This window comes from Apiotrichum porosum, assembly GCF_003942205.1.
Source record: "Apiotrichum porosum strain DSM 27194 chromosome Unknown scaffold_4, whole genome shotgun sequence".
NCBI classification, from domain to species: domain Eukaryota; kingdom Fungi; phylum Basidiomycota; class Tremellomycetes; order Trichosporonales; family Trichosporonaceae; genus Apiotrichum; species Apiotrichum porosum.
This window is the reverse complement of record NW_021167111.1, coordinates 1,060,250-1,076,988: the sequence shown is the minus strand read 5'-3', so window position 1 is coordinate 1,076,988 and position 16,739 is coordinate 1,060,250. Positions and strand designations below refer to the sequence as shown.

The 16,739-nt window shown below is 58.1% G+C and overlaps 8 protein-coding genes across 8 annotated transcripts; 4 read left to right on the top strand and 4 right to left on the bottom strand.

Moving 5' to 3' along the window:
• Positions 1-79: 79 nt before the first annotated feature.
• On the bottom strand, positions 80-4,354 carry DNA2 (Tripartite DNA replication factor; the record flags this gene model as incomplete). The annotated part of the gene is made up of 9 exons (XM_028622516.1): positions 80-106; positions 146-481; positions 534-831; positions 871-1,141; positions 1,198-1,295; positions 1,373-2,400; positions 2,446-2,720; positions 2,763-3,708; positions 3,746-4,354. 9 exons carry the CDS (start codon positions 4,352-4,354, stop codon positions 80-82), a joined length of 3,888 nt encoding a protein of 1,295 aa, XP_028477408.1.
• A 444-nt stretch (positions 4,355-4,798) lies between these two features.
• On the top strand, positions 4,799-5,903 carry EHS24_007140 (uncharacterized protein; the record flags this gene model as incomplete). Its single annotated transcript, XM_028622515.1, has 4 exons — positions 4,799-4,868; positions 4,909-5,045; positions 5,090-5,486; positions 5,527-5,903. 4 exons carry the CDS (start codon positions 4,799-4,801, stop codon positions 5,901-5,903), a joined length of 981 nt encoding a protein of 326 aa, XP_028477407.1.
• A 121-nt stretch (positions 5,904-6,024) lies between these two features.
• EHS24_007139 (uncharacterized protein) lies at positions 6,025-7,551 on the bottom strand (the record flags this gene model as incomplete). The annotated part of the gene is made up of 3 exons (XM_028622514.1): positions 6,025-6,709; positions 6,747-7,207; positions 7,252-7,551. 3 exons carry the CDS (start codon positions 7,549-7,551, stop codon positions 6,025-6,027), a joined length of 1,446 nt encoding a protein of 481 aa, XP_028477406.1.
• Positions 7,552-7,855: 304 nt separating this feature from the next.
• TFB2 (RNA polymerase II transcription factor B 52 kDa subunit) lies at positions 7,856-9,631 on the top strand (the record flags this gene model as incomplete). Its single annotated transcript, XM_028622513.1, has 8 exons — positions 7,856-8,013; positions 8,055-8,171; positions 8,211-8,339; positions 8,376-8,475; positions 8,511-8,620; positions 8,658-9,346; positions 9,385-9,562; positions 9,628-9,631. The coding sequence occupies 8 exons, from the start codon at positions 7,856-7,858 to the stop codon at positions 9,629-9,631; spliced, it is 1,485 nt and encodes a 494-aa protein (XP_028477405.1).
• A 125-nt stretch (positions 9,632-9,756) lies between these two features.
• Positions 9,757-10,451, bottom strand: EHS24_007137 (uncharacterized protein; the record flags this gene model as incomplete). Its single annotated transcript, XM_028622512.1, has 2 exons — positions 9,757-10,255; positions 10,345-10,451. 2 exons carry the CDS (start codon positions 10,449-10,451, stop codon positions 9,757-9,759), a joined length of 606 nt encoding a protein of 201 aa, XP_028477404.1.
• Positions 10,452-10,679: 228 nt separating this feature from the next.
• Positions 10,680-11,403, top strand: RSM19 (mitochondrial ribosomal small subunit component; the record flags this gene model as incomplete). The annotated part of the gene is made up of 2 exons (XM_028622511.1): positions 10,680-10,722; positions 11,087-11,403. 2 exons carry the CDS (start codon positions 10,680-10,682, stop codon positions 11,401-11,403), a joined length of 360 nt encoding a protein of 119 aa, XP_028477403.1.
• Positions 11,404-12,581: 1,178 nt separating this feature from the next.
• On the bottom strand, positions 12,582-13,165 carry EHS24_007135 (uncharacterized protein; the record flags this gene model as incomplete). Its single annotated transcript, XM_028622510.1, has 5 exons — positions 12,582-12,592; positions 12,632-12,686; positions 12,747-12,850; positions 12,907-12,961; positions 13,073-13,165. 5 exons carry the CDS (start codon positions 13,163-13,165, stop codon positions 12,582-12,584), a joined length of 318 nt encoding a protein of 105 aa, XP_028477402.1.
• Positions 13,166-14,818: 1,653 nt separating this feature from the next.
• EHS24_007134 (uncharacterized protein) lies at positions 14,819-15,816 on the top strand (the record flags this gene model as incomplete). Its single annotated transcript, XM_028622509.1, has 7 exons — positions 14,819-14,938; positions 15,004-15,025; positions 15,179-15,214; positions 15,361-15,390; positions 15,443-15,457; positions 15,718-15,734; positions 15,787-15,816. 7 exons carry the CDS (start codon positions 14,819-14,821, stop codon positions 15,814-15,816), a joined length of 270 nt encoding a protein of 89 aa, XP_028477401.1.
• Between the last annotated feature and the right edge of the window lie 923 nt (positions 15,817-16,739).

Below are 16,739 nucleotides of genomic sequence, written 5' to 3'. Positions count from 1 at the left end.
CACGGCCGTTTGGGCTGTAGAGTACACACACTCGTACATATGCATTTGTATTGCTACAAGAAACCTTTGGGCTTCCAGTCTAGTTTATTGTTGTGGTATTGACTTCCTGATGGGTCAGCTATACCCTTCAGCGTGACAGACTCACCTCCAGAATCTCCTTGACGAAGGGGTGGGCGTTGACCAGCCGCTCGCCGAGAACAGCGCGCTTCCCTTTATCCTTGCTCTTTCCCTCACCAAGCTCCTCCTTGACGGCTTTGCTTTCCTTGTCATCTGACAAGGTATTGCTCTTGACCTCGCCGTGCATCTGGTCGGCCCCGCGAGGCAGCCGACGTACCCACTGCTGCTCCTCAACGAGGCTGAAGAAGTCGGCCAGGAGGCGGTCAGACAGCAGAGTTGAGCGCGAGCCAAAAATGACGAGCTTCTTCTTTGCACGAGTGAACGATACGTTGATACGACGCCAGTCACGCAACAGGCCGCCAACCTGAGTTTGGTCAGTGTTGCTTGGTGCACAGACAATGCAGCGCTGTACTCACGTTGCCGTCCTCGTTGCTCCTGACCATCGAGAAGATGATCACGTCTTTGTCACGTCCCTGTGCCTTGTCGGCAGTCAGGAGTTCGACCTTTGGCAGGGTGGTGAAGAAAGTGGAAAGGAGTTTGATCTGCTGTCGGTACGGCGTGATGACGGCAATGTCGTGCTCGCGCACACCCGAGTGAACGAGCGCACGTACCAGCGTGTACACCAGTGACGCTTCAGTTGGGTTTTGAACAAGCTCACCGGCGCGAGTCTCGCGCCCAGGTACAGTATCGGTGTCGACAAACACTGCTTTGGCGCTTGCACGTTAGCATTCCCTTGTAGGAACATCATCTCACCTTTCCTCCATGAGCCCTTGCACCCAGCAGTCTTCACCACATGTCGAAGGCGAAATCTCGGGGCACGTTTTGCGCGACCGCAGGGTCAGAACCTGGTTCGCGACCGCCTCAGAGCCACATCGCAGGCGGTTCTCGTATATGAGGCGGTTGGAGAGGAGCATAATGTCCTCGTTCATGCGATATTGAGCCGCCAGCGGCGCGACGGCGTCCGGGTGTGCATCAGACAGGCGACGGAAGAGGGACACGTCCAGACCACCAGCACGGGCTTCAGCTTTGCGCACCTGTACTGTCAGCTACCACTTGGAAGCACGCCGCCGGTACACTCACAATTGGAGGAAGCTGGAAGTGATCGCCAACAAGAACAAATGTCTCGGCACACCTGAGCGGTCCAAGGCACGTAGGCAAGGTAATCTGAGACGCCTCGTCTACAATGCAGTAGTCGAAGCGGCGGCGGTAAAAGAGAGGGCTGCTGTTAGCTGGCGCAACAGGAAACTACACTCACTGTTCGACTGCGAGACATGTGGCAGCGACGACGGGCGGGTCCATGAGCCTCGCGGCCATCTGCTCTGGAGCGGCGCTCGGTCCGAGTGCGTCGAGCGTGAGGTGACGAACGTCTGGGTGAACTTTGTCCTGGTTGCCGATACGCAGGACTTGAAAGTCGGCACCGAGGAGCTTTGTCACAATGGTGTCCACGGCCGAGTGGGTGTAACTAGTCAAGAGCACACTCTGACCGCGCTCGACAATGGCTTTGATGATCTCAGCGATGGTCGTCGTCTTGCCCGTTCCGGGCATACCAAGCACAAGAGCATAGTCCTTGGCTGTGAGGACCTTGGTCATGGCTTTGCGCTGATCTTCGTTCAGCGACGCCGGGATCTCATGTGCTGCTGGGCCCTTAGAATCGTCGAATTCCGGCTTGGCAAGGTCGACAACGAGCCGACGACGCTTAGCGTCACCATTCGTGAGGAACATGTGTGCTAGGTTGCCGCGCATCCGCGCCATGCCAGATGCGAGCTCGTCCCTATCGATGCGGAATGACATGTGGTTGGGGTCGAGTGACGAGCGGGTGCGCTTAAGCAGTTCGGTGAGGTCGAGCTGAGAAGCAAGCGCCACAGTGATTCGTGTGGGGGACAGTTCGGTCACAAACCCGCGGGCCAGACATGGTAGCTCGTCGATACTAATAGCCACAGGATCTCCCCGCGCAATGTGGCCACTGAGCAGAGTATGAGATGCGTCCACTCCAGGCGACCGCTCAAATGCGTAGGCCCATTTGTGAATGCGGTTAAGTGACTTGCTGCTGTTTTCCTCCTTGACGATGACCATACTGGCGAAGGCACGTCCAACCTTCTCACGCGCACTGGCAGTCATGGTCCAGAGCTGCGACCTCAACCGCAGCGTGTCCTGCTCCTCGAGCGAGAGGAGACGCTCCCAGTGGGCGAAGAATTTGGCATGGGCATCGGTCAAGTGGCCAGTCTTGGATTCAAAAAGCTCGCCGATAGGGTCGTCCTCCGGCGCTGGCACTTTGTCGACCGCCTGAGTGGTTAGTTTCTGCCGCTAGTCGCAAGCTCGACGACTTACCTTGCGATATAACATGCAGACGTCGGAAGCGTAACACCTCTTGCAGTCGGAAGCCGTGTCAGTCGTTTCAGGAAGGAAGCGGTCCTCGATGGCGGTGGGTTCGGAATCTGGCTCGTTCGAGACAGTCGCGGCTCGTGTTGAACGCTCACGGAACATCCATTCCGCGAGCTCATTCCGTGCCATGATGAGGGCGCGGACCTCGTTGTTACGAGCCTCGACGAGTACAATAGTGTCGCGTTGTGAGTAGTATAGCAGACCAGCCGGGATTGGCAAACCTGGGGAACCAGTCAGAACAGCTGATGGTGCGCCCAACTCACAGTAACGGTCCTCCATCAGCAGAGTGTAGAGCATTGTTTGGGCACGGTGTGCAACACCTCCGATGCTCCGGCCCGTCTTGATCTCGAGAGGAGCGACAAACTCGGTTGTCTCGCCGTCCTTCTTCATGACGGCCTGAACACTCGCGTCGACTTTTCCCTTGAGGCCCCATTTTGGCGACCAGATGTCCTCTTCGATATCGTGAAGGCCATTGATGGCAAGTGTGCCAACCTGTTCATCGCGGGCCGTCTTGACCTCTCCGTTCGACGTAGGGATGGGGCCAATCCATTTGTCCCCAAAGGAGGCAAACGCATCTTCAGCCGTAGGACCCAGCTCCTCGGAGACGGCGAGGGGATCCAATCCAGCGCCCCATACCTCGAGACGTCGCTCTTCACGCGCGAGCTCAGTTGCAACACGACGTGCCGTGGACTGGCGGTCAAATGACTGCTCGGACAACGAGTCTTGAAGAAGCGAGTGTAGTACGGTGCCGTACAACATCGCCTTGGATGGTGGCTCGGGAAGCTTGACGAGTTGCTGAACGACAGGACGACGGGCACATGGCATGGCGTTGGCAATGGAAGTCATAGTCACCAGGACATCGGGGTGGTGAATGATGTAGGTGGCGGAATCCTTCATCGTGACGACAATAGGACCAGCGGCAGCGAGAGTAGGAGAGATGACATTGACAATGTCTCCACGGCGAATTTTAAGGTCCACCCAGCGCTCCTTAAGATGCACGAGGCGTTGACCGCTTGACGTTGCGACGACAAGAGTCTTGGCAGTGACAGCAAACGAAAAGCGGGCAGGTGGTGCGTCCTGTGAAGCAAGGCGCTCTGGTATATGGTCGAGGATACCATCATAGACTCCTTCCACCATGCAGCGCTCAAAAGGTACACTCTTGTAATCCTTTGGTGGTTCGGGAACAAGCGGGTGAAGGATCGGGTATCGCTGGTGGGTCAGTAATGGAAGAAAAGAGGAGACCCACGGGAGCAACACTAGTGGAAGAACAAAAGAGCTGTGCTTCGTCCATGCTCGCTAACGCGGCCATGTCCCAGTCGCCATCATAATCATCCGTGTCGACGTCAAGGAACGTTGGTGTAGACAAAAGGGGCACTGCCCGCGAGACAACTGGTGTAGGAGCCTCGACCTTGCCAGCAGGTTCAGACTTTACAGTGGGCTCCGCCTTGACACTGGACTGTGTCTTGGCGGCGTCCAACTTGTGTGTGGGAGTCACGCGGCGCTGGTTGAGGCTCGGCTTGACGTCGGCAGCCACTTTCTTCTTGGCGGGTGCAAGACCAAGGATGCTAAACAGGTCAACCTGGTTCCCTGTTGCAGATTTCTTGGGTGACAGTGGTTCTCGCTTTGGGACAGAGTTTGGAAGTGCGCCGGTGGCTTTGGCTTTGGGAGCTGTTGACGCGTTTGGACCCTGGGATGATCGTTTCCTGGGACTGCGTTGCGAACTCGGATGTGTCTTGGGGTTTCGTCGCTCAGCTACAGGCGACAAGGCGGGCAATGGGACTTGTGATTTAACAGGACTTTGGCTGGGAGGGAGATCAAAGACACTCGTGTCGATGCCGGCTAGGAGGTCGGCCATGAATGCGTCCTCGTCCGCCTTTGAGGGACGCGTCGCGCCAACATTGCTGCGTTTGGACCCAGCCCCAGTCGAGGTTGCTGCTACAAGAGACGTGTTCTCTTTTGATGTTCCATCACTAGAGTGTCGTGGTCGCTTAGATGTGCGGTCCGATGGCGGTACTGGGCGGTATGGCGCGCCCATTTCAAGAAAAACAGATGGCAAGAGAGGATGGATACAGACATTGAATGTTGTTGCCCGCTCTGAAGTCATGCGCGTCGGTGGCAAATGACCCGGAAGCAAAGCGTAAACCGGGGGTGACAAACAAGTGGAGGCATTTGTAATGTCCCCCCTTCAATTAAAAAAGTCGTTAGAAGTTGGTTTTATAATGACGATGATGAAATCCGGTTGCGGGTCTCTTTGTTCATTTTCGGTGGCGAGCTCCGACGTCAGTTCTACAACGACACCATGTCCCAACCCCAGTACACCGTCCTGCGCATCAAGCGCAAGGCGACCGAAACTCCCCTCTCGCAGCTGGGTACGCTCTCATGATTCACGTGTGCATGTTGACCGTTCAGTTATCAGCGGCGACCCGACTGCCGAGCGCGCTCACAAGCGTCGCGATGTCTCCATCCGTGGACGCGGTGTATTCCGTCTCGCCGAGACGGTGCCCCAGACATGGCAAGGCAGTGGAGAGGAGGGCGAGGTGCTGAAAGTGAGACTCTAGATGACGGTGGTGAGAACAGGGCTGACCTGCAGTCTCGTATTGAGGTACTGTTGTCCGGCAGTGGGAGCGCATCGCCGTCGCCGGCGGTTAACCAGTGGTTGGCGAGCAGCCGGCAAGCGGGGACGACGGCGCCGACGGCCGCTCCAGCGCCAGCAGCACCAGAGGCTCCAGCAGCTCCAGTCGTCCCTGCTGCACCTGCTCCTGCTCCAGGACCGTCGTCCCGCACGACTCAGTTCCGTGTTATGCCTCGCCCACCAAAGAGGGACCCCAACCTGCCTCCTCGTGTGATCACCAATGCCGAGCTGGACGCGGCACGGAGCGCCCTCGTGTTTGTCGACGCACAGGCCGTCAGGTCATCATCGACGCCCGATGAGCCAGAAGACAAGGAGATGGCGGCGTTCCAGTCCATGCTGACCGAGTACCTCAAACGTAAGTGTCACCTTTGTCAAGCCGTCAAACTAACGTCCAGTGGAGGCTCAAGGAGCTACCAAGCGCCCGCCTCCGGCTCGGGCTGAGGACGGAGATGACGACGGTGATGGCGACTACGTGTACGACCTGTACTACAGAGACTTGAGGACCGATGGGCTTGATGTCAGCGGCGAGGGTATCGGTGCGCTTCTCGGCTACGATGACCTGTCTCCACCCTCCACCCCTCCCGACTCTGAGCCTGAGGACGAGGCGGATGAAGACTCAAACGACGAGGACTACTACCGCAACGAGTACCCCGAGGACGAAGATGCCGACGAGGACATGGAGGGGTTCGATGATGCCTACTCTGACGGCGCGTGGAGCCGGGACTCGAACCAGGAAGACGACGAGCGTGACCCGTGGGATGGCTACAGATAACACACGTAACAACATTTATAAGTGTAGAGAGCATTGGATCCATGTCATTTTTTCACTGCATTATGCTATCTATGAGAGGGGCGGGCTATACAATATGGCTTGGCACAGAAGAATTGACAATCTATCCCCTGCGGTAGATGACGTACCGCCTCGCCTCGGCGTTGCGGCGGGCCGCAATGTCGACAGCGTCCTGGCCCCACAGCTCGACGAGGTCCTTGCCACCGATCAGGTGCTCCTTCTCGTGCTTGTCTGCGTCCTTTGATGTGAGGATAACAAGGTTGTCCGAGGTACAGGGCAGTGACCGGTCCCAGCGGATAGCGATGGGCTTGTGGACAACCACCTCGTTGGGGAGCGTGGTGCGTCCGCCGTGAACATCCTCGAAGATCCACGCAAAGTCGTCGACGCCGATGGGGCTGGTCTCGGGCTGGCCCGTGGTACCGAATGCGCGCGCCTCGCGAACACCAATGTCACGGTCGAGGCTCTGGTAGAGCTTCTTGCGGTGACGAATAGGACAAGGGTCGAGGGGCTTGCCGGCGAGGTCGAGGACAATGTAGGTGGCAGCGTGCAGGCCAAAGATGGCGGGCAGAGGGCCGAGGACAGGCAAAATGCGCACACGGAAATCGTCAAACGCACCAAGCTCCTTGACGGAGCCCTTTTTGAACTCGTCCTCGGGCAGAGGCATGAGCTTGACCTCACCAGGAACCTCGGTCGAATAAACAACAGGGATGCCACCAGTGATGCCATTCTTCCTCAGCTTGGTACGAACTGAGCGAGCCAGTGGGTCCTCGTAGGTCATGGAGACGTCGCTGATAGTCAGTGCCGACCACTTGTGCAGCAACTTACGAGATCTGAATGCGAGTAGGGTCATCCTTGGCACCAGCGCCCATGCTGGCAAACACCTTGATGTTGTTCTTGTAGCAGTGGGTAAGGAGCTCGATCTTGGTGTCAATGTTGTCGATGGCGTCAACGACATAGTCGGCGCCCTCGAGCCATGGCTCGCCCTCGCCCTTGCGCCAGAGCGCAACCTTGGCGTCGACCTCAGCCCAAGGAGCAACCTTGCGGAAGTACTTCTGCATAGCAATGACCTTGGGGGTGCCGACATCCTCAAGGGTAGCGCAGGCGTGACGGTTCAGACTCGACAGGGTGGTGAGGTCAAAGTCGATGAGGGTGAGCTTGGCCACGCCGGACCTCAGGAGCATGAGAGCACACCACGAGCCCACACCACCACAGCCGACGACAACGACATGTGCGCCGCGGACCTTGGCCATCGCCTCCTCTCCCAGGAAGTTGTAGTTGCGGGTGAGCTGTCGTTAGTGCCAGTCTCCAATGTCAAAAGAACAACACCCACCTGCTCGCGAATGAGCGACTCGTCAAACTGGCCCTTGGCGAACTCGCGGGGCTTCTTCTCGCCAACGCTCCACGACTCGGCGTCCTGGGCAGGGGACGAGCTTCCGCTGTCGCCCGCGTGCTCGCGCTCCCACTCGTCAACATCCTTGCCGACCTGACGCTTCAGGCGCTCAGTCGCCGCTTCACGGCGGATAGCCTGGTAGCTGAGGATGGCGGTCGTGGTGGCCAGCGAGGCGACAACAGCGGTGAGCGCCATTGTCTGCCTAAACGACATGCCCGAGAAAGACGACGAGCTCGACATGGTTGCGGGTGCGCGGCCGATGGGCAAAAGTATATGGGTAGTGGGTGGAGATGCAAAAGTTGAACCTCCACTTTCTCGGAGCCTGGATCGAAGATGACATCAAATCCGTTTACAGTCCAGTCACCCCTTGGCTTCGTTCGTTCCGTTGTCCACTCCCACTCCAACACATCACCAGCCGCCGTCCACAAACACCCTTCTCGACGTAGCAATACAGCATAGAGCGCGTCGAGAGGGCTTAAAAGGGCCCACATAGGACCCCCCTCCATCTGCACACCGCGCGCCCCGTGCAGCCTCTCCCCCCATCATGGTGCTCCCTTCCTTCTCCAACCCGGGTGCTGGTCCTGCAGATGCAGTCGTAGCGGCATCCCCCACCGCCCCTCTTGACGCTTTTCTCGACAACCAGCCACAAACATTCTATGAGAGCATCTATAGGTCAGAGGCGGCATGCCTCTGCATCTTGAGGTGAGCAGCTGAGCAGAGGACGCCTGGGCTAACTCCTCAAGACTATTGCCACCGGTCTGTCGACAGATTGTACTGCACGTCCTCTGGTCGCACCAAACCCTCAAGTCTGCAGACCTCAAGGCGTTTTGCGGCATGGACGAGCGCCTTGCTCCAGATGCGTGGGTAATGAGGAGTCTGGAGCAGAACTAACCCGCCAGCGCTGAGGAAGTGATCCGCCCAGCACGCGACCGTCACATCTTCCTCTCGCTCAACCACAAGGGCAACAAGTTCCAGTGGCCATTGAGTGATACGTTCAAGCGTGGTCTGCGGAATGCCTTGACAGGACTGTGGGTCCCTCTTTACCGCATACGCTAATCCACCAGGGGGACGTCCAACTCTTTTGGCGCGCCGTATGCCCGTGGACCTAGAGACGAGGTGCCGACCGCTGAAGCGCTGACCGACTATGGAGAGGATACATGGGAGGTGGGTATCACATGCGATTAATCCTAACCCATCAGTCGATTCTCAAGTATATGGTATCCTCAGGCCTGACCAACGGCTACCGCGGCGGCCGGCCGCGCAACTCGGTACTGCTCCTGTTGTACCAGTCGGGCCTCATGGCCGACCCGTGGGTGGAGTCTGCATGAGTACGTCTGACACACCAGATACGACCGTTCAGGACATAATCCCAAGCTTGAGGCCCTGACCATCACGTCAAAGGGCTTCCAGTTCCTGCTCGAGGACCGCCAGACGCAGCTCTGGCAGATTCTGATGTACTACCTCGCGGGCAAGCAGGCGCGGGGCGAGAACGCGGCCGACATCTTGTCGCTCTTCTTCTCGCTTGGCTGCATGCAGCTCGGGCAGGATTACTCTGCGTCTGAGAGCTTCCCGCATATGGAGAACGTTCTCGACGACTTGGAACAATACGGCTTTGTCTACCGGACCGAGATGGGACGCGAGCGCGGCCAGTTCTTCCCCACCCACCTGTCTACGACACTGTGTTCAGGCGAGTCTGGTGCGTCGCGCTCACAGAGTGCCGACGACAAGCGATTCCTCATTCTCGAGACAAACTACAAGATTTACGCGTACACGTCCAACGACCTCGAAATTGCTATTCTCAATCTGTTTGTCAACATTCGTATCCGCTACCCGAACCTCGTGGTCGGTCGCCTGGACCGTCGTCACGTCAAGGCCGCGATGGACAAGGGCATTGCAGCTGGCCAGATCATCTCGTACCTCAACAGCCACGCCCATCCGCAGATGTACAACCATCCGCCGCCCATCCTCCACCCTTCAGTCACCGACCAGCTTCATTTGTGGGACAAGGAACGAAACCGTCTCGGCGCCCAAGAAAGTGAGTTGGACAAGATGTTTCACGAACTGACAAAGCAGGTGTCATGTTCGAGTTCTTCTCCAGGGAATTGTTCGACGAGACGCGTGACGAGGCGGAACGCAATGCCGGCCTGCACCTCGCGTTGCCGGCCAAAAAGCTCTTGTTTGTCGACCCCAATGTGCGTGAGGCAATCAAGGACTTTATCAAGGACAAGCAGGTCCAGCTGAGAGGCGGGATGTGAGTGGATAAGGGTGTTGTACGACTAGGCGATGCATAGATCCCGTATGCGTCCGTGTTAGAAGATGAGGCAGCGTCGTCGAGCAGTCTCTTGCGTCCTTTCAGTCTTGTCAGGGCAGGCCTGCGGCCTCCGGCACGAATGGTCATGACATGACCACCAGCTGCAGTCCTCCTTAGCTTGCTAGGTCATGCATCTAGACGAGGCGCTTAGGCGCGTCGGTAATCTTGGGGCTGGGGCGGGCAGGAGCGTCCACCGCCGTGTCGCGGCGGAGCGCGTCCAACTTCTTCTTGTCCTCCTTCACCTGGTCCGTGGGGACCGCCACAGCTGCACCGGCACCAATGACACCAGCGCCCACGCCCGCAATGTCGCTCGCCGCAGCCTGCGTAGCGGTGGCAGGTGCCGACGAGGCGGCCGAGTTGGTCGCGGCGCCAACGCTGTCGGACACGCTCGACGCCGCCGAACCTATCCGACCAGCGACCTCGGACGCACCACCAAGCGCTGCGCTTCCGACACGCGTCCAGTCCGTGTCCCTAACGCCGGCGACGGCGCCGCTGATGACCTGGTTCCAGCGTTGACGGACGAGCGAGCCAAAGTCCTGCGAGGTGGGGTATGCGGGGCCGACGCGGGCAGCGGCGGCGACTGCCGGGGCGGGCTCGAACGAGTGTTGCAGGAGGGCAGAGTTGCGTGTCAGTCTGCAGAGAAAGAAAAGAGGCCGGTCAGCAACAGGTATTGGAGGCGACCATGAGCCATGGGGTGCAAGGTGGACGAGAACGAGACTCACTCTGCCTGTGCAATGGCAGTGTTCTGCCTGATGTCGTTCGCGAGGGTGAAGTAGACGGCCGCGCCGGCGAGGACGCCCGATCCGGCACCGAGGATAAATCCGGCCATTTTGTGGACGCTCGAGGGAGTGGTGTGGAGACCGAGTGTCGAGGTGTGGTCGATGTCGTCTAAACCAGCAGCAACAATCGATCGTCGGAGGTCGGGTATGGAGGAGCTCGGAGGAGGTGGACCACTCGGAAAGGGGAATTTGGTTCCGTTCAACGGTCGGCGGGTGGAGGAAAAAGAAAGATGACAACTGACGGCTACGATGTTGTTCAGGTCACTCTACCATCCATCATGCGTCCCTCGCCCGCCCTCCTCAGCCGAGCCACCTGGAAGGGTGAGTAAACGATTGCATCTCTCGATACACTTGTGCGACAAACGGGCGACGTCGGTGTCGGCACTGGGGACGGAACCGCGATTGGTGGTTGCCCTGGTCACTCGATGTCCAGCACATTGCGGCGTCGTCGTGGGCAGGCCTACAAGCGTTGCACTGGACGCAGCTTGCTTCTGGTTACTGGAAACGCTACTGCGTATTGTCCTCGCCGTCCATGCCACCGCCGTTGCGACCACTTTGTCCCACCGCTTGGCCCCCGCCTGCCCTCCCCTTCCCATCTCACCTTGACCCCCGTCGACCTTACATTCTTCCCTCTGCCCGCCTTCCTCGCCTTCCCTCGTACATGACCATACTGACACCTCCACAGGTCCCTACATCACGGCCTTCCCCTCGCTGCAGCAGGCCCTCCGCGACAACACCCCCATCTTCACCAAGTCGCGTGCCTGCACCATTGTGCCCAACTTTGTCGGCCTCCGCTTCATGGTCTACAACGGCAAGGACTACCTCCCCGTCAACATCTCTGAGGAGATGGTCGGCCACAAGCTCGGCGAGTTTAGCATTACCCGCAAGCGTTTCTCGTACAGGTGCGTAGCGTGCTGGTGTATGGGTCTTGAACGGCCTGGAAGAGGGACAGGTTCAGGCATTTGGGTGTTGAGAATGGTGTTGGAAGCCCACGCTACGTAACACCATTGCATTACGCCTGGGCCGGATCTTTGACTGTCCCTGCTCCCTGTGCTGTGCGTGGACATGGACATGGCTGACGACTGCAGGCAAACCAAGAACAAGTAGACAGACACGGTCACGGACCGATACCCCTCATATGCGATATCCTCATCATCACGAAGCGTGCTCTGGGTCCTACTGACTGATTGCTCTATGGACATGGCGAGCGTAGCCATAGCGTGGGCTAACCCATGAGCTGACATTAGGTGCTGTTGGGATAGTGGGGGTAGGCCACAGTGAACTGACATTGAGTATCGGCCTAGTATGGCACCGCACCGCGACCATGGCCCTTGGGACGTGCCCCAAACTCGACCCAAGCGCGTCCAGGACCAAGGTCACGCGCTGCATTATCGAATTACAACTGTCTTGACCCGTGACTGCTGGCTATGAGCATGACCGGCAGATAAAGGGGAGCATGGGAACGAGACGCCCTCACGCGACGATGGCAGGGTCACAAAGGAACATGACATGTGTGGATGCTCGTAGATTTGAGGGCTGTGAAGCTGTGAGGGGGACGGTCAGACACTCTCGGCGTTGCAACTCTGGGGCCCGTCTCCTGTATGTTCTGCGTGGCAAAGCAAAGGGCGTTACACAGTCCTGGGAACACGCTCCATCGAGGAGTTTCCTTCGGACCATGTCGACTGGGTCACGACACATTCCCACTTCGCATGGGTCACAGAGCTACAGATGTGGGTCTTGGTGTTGCCAGGTGTATGGCGTCCGTGCGAGGCCATCGGTATAGTCGGCATGATGAACCGGATCACAGGTGCTTTGCAGGTAAGACTCGACGGCCAGCGTCTCGGGAATTGGGGGAACCTGCGGAAGGCTGCGGGTTCCTGCGGCCGCGGATTGTGTTACCCCGCGTCGCCTCATCCCCATGCTTCACACTCGTCCCACTGAGACGGCCGTCAGCGACCATCGTGGCAGTGGACACTGTGTGCGTCCAAGATGTTCTGTTTCGTAGTGTAGATAGCAAGCCGGCAGCCGCGGTTGTTGGGAATATGGCGTGAGATGGAGTGTCAGTGCGCCGCCACGTCGTCAGCAGTACGTTGGGGGCCAGTGTGGGTGGCGCGTGGTTCTGCTCTGGGGCTGTATGTATGTTTCTGCTTCTTTCACATCGCACATAGGTTCTACTACGTCTAGGCAGCGGCTGCTGGGTTAGCCAAGTGCGATCGTGTTCAGTACCCACCCTCGAGCTCGGCAAGGAGCTTCTTCGAGGTCTCGTCGCTGGCCGACTCGAGCATCTGGGCGCCAGCGTCAGCTTCACGTCCTCGGGAACAGCAAACAACACAGCCTAGACTCACACCCTTGAGGAGAGCGACGTACTTGGCCTTGGCCTCGTCCTTGCTCGTGCCCTCGAGCTTCTTCCAAGCGTTGTACTTGTACTTGGCAGTGAAGTTGAAGGCGCCTGCGGGTTGTCGTCAGTACATGGCACTTTACGCTCGTCAGTCACAACCAACGTACCGGGAGCGGGGCCCGAGACGTCACCCTCGTTGGCCTGCTTGAAGTGGGCGTAGAACTGGGTCTTGTCAGTGTCTTGGGGTTTCCGGGCGAGAGTCAGGCAAGGCCAGTAGACATCGGATGGCTGACGCGCGTCCTTGGCACCGTCGTCAACAAGTGCTGTACTCACCTCGAGCTGCTGGTCCTGGGTGGGCTTGACCTCGCCGTCAGGGGGGAGCGAGCGAACGATCTCAACGGCCTTCTGGAACTGAGCGTCGGACATTGTGGATTATGGGTTTGATGTGGGAGATGAGAGAGGAGGATCGGGCTGCCACTGCTTATACCCGAATCGCGACGCCAGCAGCTCTGACGACGACAATCGCACGCGCTCGCGCCGGACCGTGCCCCAACCGGACGGGAGGACGAGGGCTGGGGAGAGCGTCTGGCACGCCTATGGAAACCGTGGAGCGGCAGTGGGGATGGAGGGCCAGTTACGCGCACCTATATTTTAGATAGGCATGAGGCCATGAGGTAGCTTATTTGGTTCCGGGAGTGGCGGACTGTGCGACCAAGAGGACATACCTCTGCGAACAGAAGATGGTTAGGTGAGAACAACAGCCAAGGACTTGGGTACTCGGTGAGCACAGGAGATCTACTGTCTGAGATAGGTTGTGCATTAATGAGCAAGGGGGAGAGGTCTGTGTCGGATGTGTGCAGAACCGCTGCTAACCCTCGCCGATATTAATATTATTAGGTTTTAAATAGTATTGCGCATTTGTGTTTAAACTTCCAACCCAGGTGTGGGGGCCTGGTGGTTAGCCGGCAGGTTAAGTGAAGTTCCCGGTCCCTGGAGATTTAAATACAGGCGAACGAAACGACCCGTGGCACCAACTATATCAAGAGCTGCTGGAGTTGATGGTCCAGAAAATGCGCCCAAACACTTGTTAATGGTGTAGCGCTCCTTGCTACCGCAACCACCTTAAACAATCGTCGCTGGACTAGGAGCTGTGCTACATGCATTCGAATATCTGGGTCTCGAGTAGTATGTCCGTGTGACTCATCGGTGCCTGTCACCATGGATGCCCAACGCCGAATGACACTACAACCCTTTGTCCCAACGCCCTTTGTCCCAACGTGGTTTAAACTGCAAGTGCAAGCAGGTTACCGTGGTCCATGCATCTTTGCTACATAACAGCCCAGCAACCGCAAGGGACACCGGATGGTGCAAGTCACAGGAGTTAGAGGGCAGAATCCAGACCAAACGACAAGGGTGAAAGACAACAACTGGCATTGCGGGTTGGGTGAAGCGTTCGGCTGAAAGGGTTCCCGACAGCAATTAAACGCGGCAGTGACCGACCTGCGGACCACTTTCGAGGGCGGACTCAGCAGTACAGCAGTGCCGCAGAAGGTTCAGGTTCAGCTGCACTGCAAAATGCAATATCTACCATACTCGACTGCCACGGGAGCCACACTGTTGCCGAGCGGGGAACGCACACCTATTTTAGATAGGCTTGAGGAATATGTTTGGTTCCGACACGAGGACGGATTCAGCCGGTTGTGGCAAGCTGCACACGGCGCAAAGGCCCCGTCATTTCGTCATATGCGCGCGTTGCGCCACACTTGTTGTGGTCATGTGGTCATGTGAATGAATCGTACGGGTGGGACACGATTCAGAAGCAGCAAAGGCGCAGCGAGCGCAGCGAACACGAGTGGACGTCAGCCTCTCGGGGGCTCGGGGGGGGGTGTGACTAACATGGGGACTAACCACAGGCAGGCAGTCTCACACGTCACACACCCCGGTGTGTGGGCGGCCCATCGACCACCCAACAGCACCACATCCCTTCTCGACCACTCACTCGCCCTCCATCACATCACACTGCACACCCATCCTCTTTCACTTGCACTCCACCCTACATCTACAACAACAGTCACAACCATGCTCGCTCGCACCGCCCGCGTCGCCACCACCACCGCCCGCACCTCGGTCCTCTCGAACCAGGCCGTCGCCGGTCGCCGCTTCACCGCCATTGACACCCGCGGTGGCAAGTCCAAGCTCGTGCGTGTCCTGACAATACATGTTCACCCACCCACCCTCCTCTCTGCATTCATGCTGACCGTCAGATCTACAGGTTCGGCATGAAGGGTGCGTCGTCGAGTTGGAGATGCCCATGCCCCTGCATATATACAAGACGCTGACACAGAGACGTTGATGCCCACCCACCCCACATTCCCCAACTTGATTCATCCTGTCTACATGACTAAACCACCTCCCCGCTGCCCCCAATTGCTCCTACAGACATCCCTGTCGAGCTTTACCCCCTTGGCTTTGTCGGTGCGCACATCGTGGACCATGGAAGCGCCATGTAGATGTTATGCTGACGCAGCACGTTATGCCGGCAACATTTACCCTCAACGTCATTCTTCTCCCTGTCTACATTACGCCTGAACCATCTCCATATACCTCCTAACCACCTCCAGTCGGAATGGGCCTTATCGGTGGACTTGCTGGTGAGTCGCTATAGAAGCTCATGAGGAGAATCAACGAGCTGACTCCGGGCAGCGTCGGCCAGGCACTGTAAGTGTTGCTGTGGAACCCATTGTCTCTGAACATCCACACGCCCGGCATCATCAGCGGCACTGGCATACATATGTGCCGCGTGCGATTGTGCCAAGACCGTACTCTGGAGTGCGAAAGCCATAGATAGGTCGTCGGCGGACTGGCGCCGCCAGCCTCACCCACATCGCGGCGTCGCCACTCATCCCTCCCCCCTGGGCCCCCACCCTTCCCCGCATCTTGATACCCCCGTGATGGCAAGTGCTGACAATTTGTCACAGTCATGATTGATGGCGATGTAAGCTCCCTCGCGAGGCACCCAGCAAAACGTGTGTTGCTGACTCGTGTAGCTCCGCCTCAAGCGCTCCGGCTCGGCTTAAACGGCGCATCGGAAATACACCAATATGGCCCGTCCTGTCCAAAGCATGAGCGGCTTCAGAAGTGGAGAGACCCAGTGCCCGGCGAAAGAAGTGGATGGAAAGACACAGACGAAGAGCAAGCGAAGTAGTGTGAAGTAGGTTTGAGACGAGAATGCAAAGCCTGGGCACGGACAGTGGCACGTACACGCGCGTCTGACGCGTCTGGACCGCGCCTAGACAACACATGGTGGCGCGTGCTGTTCTCACCATCGAACACACGTCGTCGGTTTCAGGAGCCGTGAAGCGAGCGAGCGCGGGTGCATGTGGGTCGTCAAGGTGGACGGCGTGTCTCTTATCTAGCGAATATGTTGTGGACGATGATTACGTTAGCTCCCGTTTGGGTGTATTTTGGGCAATTTTGGTCCCGTGTGTGGCGAAATGGGCGAGATCAAGCACGTTCGTCGCAACCCAACACGTTTATTCGCTCTGTCTCGTCGTTCCCACATGCCGCTCGCGCCTCTCGCATCCCACCACGCGTGCATCCCATGTTTCTCGCCAAGGCCCTAGACCCAGGACTTGCACCTCTGCGCACAGAGTCGTGTGCCTCCTGTCAGGACATGCCGGACAAGAGAGGTGTCCAGAAAGTCTATGGGTCATTGACAACACCCGCGGACCGTAGGCGGTCTTTCAACTCGGCTGCAGCCTGTCGTGACCACTGTCCCAAGTCCTGGGGGTCCTGGGATAACGTACCCCCCCCCCCCTGGGAGGCGCCCGGCGTTCAACTTCCTGCAACCGCCCCGCCTCGTGCCCCCCCGTTCAGCATGTGCGTTGCGGTGCGCAAGCCCCCCCAAGTGCAAGACACAAGCAGTGCGGGCCGCGCCTTGCTCTCCTCCGTCACCATGCCCGCATGTTACCCAGCGAATCGTATCTCCCAGTCCGAGTGG